Below are 6,892 nucleotides of genomic sequence, written 5' to 3'. Positions count from 1 at the left end.
CAGGGAGAGGTAAAGAGAGGGGAAGAATTTACATAGGTTTGAATAAAGGTGTTCTAGAATATAAATTAATTGGCAGTTTCATCCTCCACGGGAATGCTCACAAATAAAATCAGTCAGTGTAATCACATACTATGAATACCCCTAAGCAAGAATACACTTTTAACAATTTCTTTTTTCTCAATTTACTTTGTAAAGACTAATTAAACAACTTTCAATGGACTCCACAGAATTAAAGTTGCCTTGGGAATGAATAGAAATTGTTCTAAATATGGTTAAATAGTTAGACTGCACTACACAGGGTGGATTTGCAACATTTTAAAAAGTATATGAAGAGTAATTAACACAGCAATTAAGTCACAAACTAATTATTTTTCTCAGACTACATACATAGACTAATTATTTGAGTCACAGTGTGAATCAGAGGCACAGATGTAACACAGTAAAGATGAAACTTTTTAATAAATATTTAAATTATTTAGGAGCACTGTTTCAAATCCTTATGTAACAGCAGGAACAAAACTCTTCAATTTCTTCACTTCACAGAAGGAACAATCTGTTTTCCAACACAAAGTACAACTACATTATGTAGCCTTTTGTTGTAAAGCATACTTACGCAGCACAGAATTGATATAAATTCAGTCCTAAGGTGAAGAATACCCTTCATATTTTTGCAAGGGCTGACCTGACGGCATTCGAATTCCCCAGTGTATTTCCAACATACTTATCAAAGTACCTTTTTGCCTGTCACCATCAGTTCTGACTTCTTCAGAAGTAGTCCTAAAATTTTATTTACTGCCAATTCACAAACTGTTCAAATTCTATCAACTTTATAAGGCTGCCCTTTTAATGTGACATGTAATGAATTACATTAAATTGTTATTAAACAGTTCTCTCACTGACTACTGCCCTTCAGAGAAGTCCTTGCAGAACATGAAAAGGAGCAGATTAGCATTACAGCATGAAATGTGTAAACTATGAGCTAAACATCTAAAAGAACAAATCTGTAATTTTGAAAGTAGCTAACTGTATAGAAAAGACAGCAAGGGGCACAATTTTTCATTTAAGGTGAAGCAATGAAGATTCATAATACAGTGATAACAGCAAAATCCAATGTAAAAACAGCACAGCACTTACTAGTGGAATTACTCATGTATGTAAGTGTTTGCAGAATGACAGATTTCCTGCAAAGCTCGTCTTTTACCACAGGCAACTAAAAGGAAGGCCTAGAGCCCAAAGAAGTCTAGATGGAGCCTTGTTTCTTTAAAGAACACTACTAATGACAAAAAATTAAAGCCTGGAAAAATGGACTAAAACCTATGGTTCTTTTTCACTGTAATTACAGATGTTTTCAGAGTTTTCAATAAGCCTAAGAAATAGATTAACTCCACAACAGTGACTTTTTAGCATTAGACCACATGACAATATTAATTAATTTCAATATAAAGACAAGACCATGCCTCAGAAGAAAAACCAATGATGCACGTAAAGAATAAAAGAGTCCTGTCAACTTTTGGAATGGAGATCTCTTTGGACACCCAGTAGTTAAGCATCCGGTATAAAGGAATTAAGACTTTATTTTCAGGAGAAGCTACAAAACTTAAAATAAATTAAAAAAAAAAAACACAACAAAATAAACCCATGCACGCTATCAAAAAGCATGCTCTAGTAAAAATCACATACTCTATTCTCAAGGTCAATTTTCTTTTCCATTTCCTACTGATTAATAACGCAACATGAGAAAGAAAACTTCTTACACTACAAGAGCAACAGATATGAGGAATAATTCAGCTCTGATCATGACTGGGAATGTGGCTCATTTTAACAAGCAAAGATAAAGTAGAAAAAAACATTAGGATAAGCAGCTCCTGTTATTCCTACCTACAGCACACTTAGTACGCCCAAGGGTCAACTTATCCCTATCATCCCGAACTGTGCCAAGTTACACTTGCAGCTTACAGAAGAAAAGATTGTGCCTATGTCATTCTAAGAGAGCACCAAGGCTTTAGGACCTGATGGACTACTGCAGAAAGCAGGCAATCGGAAGTTGTAATATGAAGTCCATAGATACGTTCTGAAAAACTGGAACCACACACTACTGTCAATCTCAGGTTTGCAAATAATTTTAAACATTTAGAGGTCACGGGAATGAATAATGAAGCGAGAGGATTAACCCAAAAGCGGATCCCGCACTTTGTACCCTACCCTCATGTTTCACTTTATAAACTCAGTTAGCATCTAAATCATAGTACGTACCGCATGCAATGGACCAGTAGACTTGAGAGTCTGGTGTCTGATGCAGGATGCGAAAAGGGGCGACTTTCGATGTAGAATCCAACACCGCATCTAATGTTCCCACGAGAAGACCTGTTGCATTCAAGAAATTGTATAGAGCATAGTGAAAATAAGGTTTTGAAATGTACACTCACTTCTGATTGCTTTCTTAGTGAATAGGAATGCTACCCAAGTAAGGACTAATGAACGCTGAGAAAGTAAGAAGCACAAATGACTAAAGCAAAAAGTGCTCCCAGAGGAACTTCTTTGGGAGGTGACGATATTTTGATCTAGTAAAAACCATTATAAGCACAAAATGAGGGTGAAGAAGTTTGAGATGACCCCCTTGGAAGCGGTAGCCATGTAGTATGGTAAACCAGAGGACAACCTGAAACCTAACATGGTAGTTCCCAGCCTTCAACGAGCACAAGCAGTAATTGAACTACCTCTTAATTAGTCATTTACTGTTGTTCTGTTTTCCAGTCACAGGAAACATCTCTTAGGAGACTCTAATTCCATTATGTCTGATTTTTATAAAAATCCCACCATTTTTACATGAGAACACCACATCATACTTTCTGTACATACAGAAGTTTCGCTGCTCATACCACATATAGCTAGAAAATGCCTGCTGTTCTTTATAAACAGTCTTTCAGATGAGTCCTACATAAAGTATGGAACACTAATATTTCATCCTACCATCACATGCATAAGTATATTACATAAAGTGCATTATACCCATATAGATTATACACCCAAGATACAATGGCCATGTCACCTCCCTGCCACTAGATATTGAATTAGCTCCTATTAAACAGAGTTCAGATCAAAATACACTAATTTCATTGAGACATAGTTCATCTCTCCATAACTGGGTGCAAAAAGTTTCCTGAGAAAAATGAGTATGCATTTTATTTGGGCTGCCAAAATCATTCTTTCTGCACAGTAATAAAAATATTAGCTCAGATATCTTTAAAGTTCCTTTCAAAGCTAAGAATCAGGGAATTCTAAAAGAAGAAAAATCCATACAGAAAAAATACAAGCTTTTGGATCCTAATGCACAAATAAAACTTTTTCTTCTTGTTACAACAGAAAGAAACATACAAGCTACAATACCTTATGCTTCCTTCCTGTATTTCTTATGCTTGCCATCCTTCTAGCATGGCCACATAAATGAAAAGTTCAACTAAAGCAAAGCTACCAAAGCAATCACACAGAGCTTTTATTCTCCTACAGAAGAACTGCAAAATAAGAGATGAGATTACCCAAAAAAATATGAGAGATGCAGTTACCCAAAGAGATGCTGTAAAGTCTGTTCCACAAACCTGCTGAGATCATGGATGCGGGGCATTCCCCAAAAAAATACTATTAGGGTAGAGAGCTTGTACCCTTATAGCACCTCTAAGTACCCTTCCATGTTTAACGGAAAATGATCTTTTGATTCAGGTTTTTAATATTCCATAGAAGCATTAGATTTAGATCATTTCAAATGCATCCCTCAAAAGTTATTTCAGAATTTTTAGGTTGGCTTCTGGTACTTTTTGTTCCACTTTCTTTCCATTAACCCTTTCTCAAATTCTGAAAAATAACAATTGTGACAGAATACAAGAAAGCAAAGTAAGATAAAATTGAGAAGTCTAGACAATCATCCTCAGAACACGGTTTCCTAAGGATACACTTTCAGCATAGAGCTTGTGTGACTACCCTACTGTGGCTATTCAAGTTTCAGAATGCTTTTGCTTCTCTTTAAAAAAAAATGGAAGTGAATAATAATGAAAAACACAAAAAAACCCAAAGACCAGTACATTACATCAATCAAAAATACTATCTTGTCTTGTCTGCAATTCATAGATTGTAAGCTACTGTTGGAAAGTAGAATTTTTTTGTAGTTTCTAACTGAAGTCAGACATTGAATAGATAACATTTATGTCTGTTTAAAGAGCTTTAGCTTACTGAGTGAGTCATAACGCTGAGCTGATCTCAAAGTTGGCTTTGTTTCAGCAAATGTTTTAGTATTTCATTCACAATTCTCCTAATATCATTTTCTGTTATGATATACAGTACAAGGACATTAGTCACTATTTATAAGGTTAATGCAACCGCTCAGCTTGAGAGAATGATTACAACAGTGCACTAGGAAGCAGCACTCCTCAAAACGCCCTAAGTTTCTGTCTACTTGGAAGGTCATGAGATTTTAGACACAAGAAACTGCATCAGGTTAGTATCAGTCACTTCAACGGTCCCACTAGTCAATACTGCTTGGTCCACGAATGTGATATAGATTACAGGTTTGCGCTTAAGCCGATAAATACTCAGTACCTTACGAACTAATTCCATGGCTATGGCCACTGGCATAATTGCGAGGAATCAGCAGTCTCACCTTCTTAACCTAGTCCTGAAAGTGCTCTGTAAGCTGCGAATTTTTTTAATACTGTATGATCAGTCAGGGTTTCCACAACTACAAGTAGTTGGGTGCTTCTCAGCAAGTACTCCCTTTTATTGCTATTTCCCAACGGGAAATCAAGAACCATGTTCACCCAGGCAAGTAAGACCACTGCTGAGCAGTTTGCTGGCACTCTGCTAACTCCATTCACGCAAGCCTACTGAAGAATGATTCACTTCCAGGGTTGCAGAGATTTAAAATGCACCTGTATAATGACAAGGATATTAATTGTAAAATAAAGGAGTAGGCAACAAAAGAATCACAGTAACTGCGCAGCCCAGAAACTAGCATTATCGCCATAAGGGAGGCAAGGGGAAAAAGCAGCTCAGGCCATAGTTGCCAATCCCTTGCTAATGAAATGCAGTACGCGTTGCTCTCAAACAACCAACTTTAGGGACAACCTACAGAAGGTCATCTACTCTCATCTCTGCTCAAAGCTAGACCCCACAGTTTCTGCTGGGGATTCCACCCAAATCATCCTCTTGCCTCACTCGGGGAATGACTTCAGCTGTAGATATGGAAGGTGCATATTTACACAGAGAAAGGGCTCTGGAAAACATTTTCTGTTTCATAGCTACTTGAGTAAACCTACTGGGAAATACCCTAGATACTTAAATAAATAGGGTAAAATACCCTAGAACAAAATAAAGGGCAAGGAATCCAGAATAGCTTTGAAATAAGGATCAGTTCTTCCCAAAAGTCTTTAAACACTTGGTTAGCAAAATATCAACATTCGCTGCAGAGCAATGAATTTTGCTCTCAGCTGTACCAATTTATGGCAATAAAGCCAGTATGTTACATGAAAATAACTGCCCAGCATTTTGCCATTTGGGTGCAACACTACTTTGCTTTTCTATATTTATTTCACCAAGTACATCAAAAGACTATCAATATTCGCTTTTTTTTTTGGTCCTTTTCAACCAACATTCTCAAAGATTTTTTTTTTCCCTGGAATAGCTATCAGTTACACATTTTTACTGCTAACATTCTTCTTTATTTTAAATGTGTGTATCATACCCAGCAATCTGACTACTTCCTATCCTTTGTGGGACTAGTGTAAGGCAAACAGAATAATACAAGCTTCATTTTACCGATGAAGAATCGGAAGCAAAGAAAACATGCTGTTGTCTTTTTTTAAAAGAGCACTATTGTTCTGAAGCAAAGTTAGCACAAGCCTATTCTCTCCTCTAATGCATAAGAGTACCTTTGAGGTCAATAATTAATTATATTAAAACTGGATCAGACAGCCTCCTGATTTGCTACATTAGAAGTGTTAAGGGACATAAAACATTTAGAAGACTGTAAAAGTTCCTTACAAACAGAAATGTTCTATTAGCACAACACTGGTCAGCCCCATTACACTAAGGATTCTGGAAAGTAGACACTTTGATGTACAATTGAGTTCTCGCTCTTAGTTTATTTACATCATCATAAAAAAGAGCTGTTTGAAATTACTGTAAAAGCTCTCCCTGACTGGCAACAACTGCAGAAAGTGATATTCTGCAGCTACAGACAGCGTCATTTTGGCAATTACTGCTCACTTCTACAATTGGAAGAATTCAAAGGCTAATCAGAGCACAACCAAAGGGGAAAAAATACTGTAAAACAAGTAAGTTTGTGATAGATAGCTGTGGTGGGTTGACCTTGGCTGGACACCAGGTGTCCACAAAGCCGCTCTATCACTCCCCTCCTCAACTGGACAGGGGAGAGAAAATGCAATGAAAAGCTCGTGGGTCAAGATAAGGACAGGGAGATCACTCAGCAATTACCATCATGGGCAAAACAGACTCGACTTGGGGAAATTAATTTAATGTATTGCCAATCAAATCAGGGTAGGGTAATCAGAAATAAAAACTAAATCTTAAAACACCTTCCCCCCACCCCTCCCTTCTTCCCAGGCTCAACTGCACTCCCGACTTTCTCTACCTCCTCCTCTCTCAGCGGTGCAGGGAGATGGGGAATGGGGGTTGCGGTCAGTTCATCACACAGTCTCTCTGCTGCTCCTTCCTCCTCACACTCTTCCTCTGCTCCAGCGTTGGGTCCCTCCCACGGGAAACAGCCCTCCACGAAATTCTCCAACGTGAGTCCTTCCCACAGGCTGCAGTCCTTCATGAACTGCTCCAGCGTGGGTCCCTTCCACGGGGTGCTGCAGTCCTTCAGGAACAGACTGCTCCAGCG

The 6,892-nt window shown here is 37.9% G+C and overlaps 1 protein-coding gene across 1 annotated transcript in view; it reads right to left on the bottom strand.

The window, feature by feature from the left end:
• Positions 1 to 4,626, bottom strand: part of TBC1D8B (TBC1 domain family, member 8B (with GRAM domain)) — a 30,052-nt gene extending 25,426 nt beyond the window's left edge. Inside the window, exons 1-2 of the mRNA XM_009331369.1 lie at positions 4,518 to 4,626; positions 2,254 to 2,364 (exon numbers count right to left, since the gene is read on the bottom strand). Coding sequence (XP_009329644.1) covers positions 2,254 to 2,364; positions 4,518 to 4,626 — 220 coding nt within the window. The remainder of the gene's footprint in view (positions 1 to 2,253; positions 2,365 to 4,517) is intronic.
• Between the last annotated feature and the right edge of the window lie 2,266 nt (positions 4,627 to 6,892).

Source organism: Pygoscelis adeliae, unplaced genomic scaffold (assembly GCF_000699105.1).
Source record: "Pygoscelis adeliae isolate BGI_AS28 unplaced genomic scaffold, ASM69910v1 Scaffold100, whole genome shotgun sequence".
NCBI classification, from domain to species: Eukaryota; Metazoa; Chordata; class Aves; order Sphenisciformes; family Spheniscidae; genus Pygoscelis; species Pygoscelis adeliae.
Note: the sequence above shows the minus strand (reverse complement) of the source record. Positions and strands in the feature narration are given on the sequence as shown.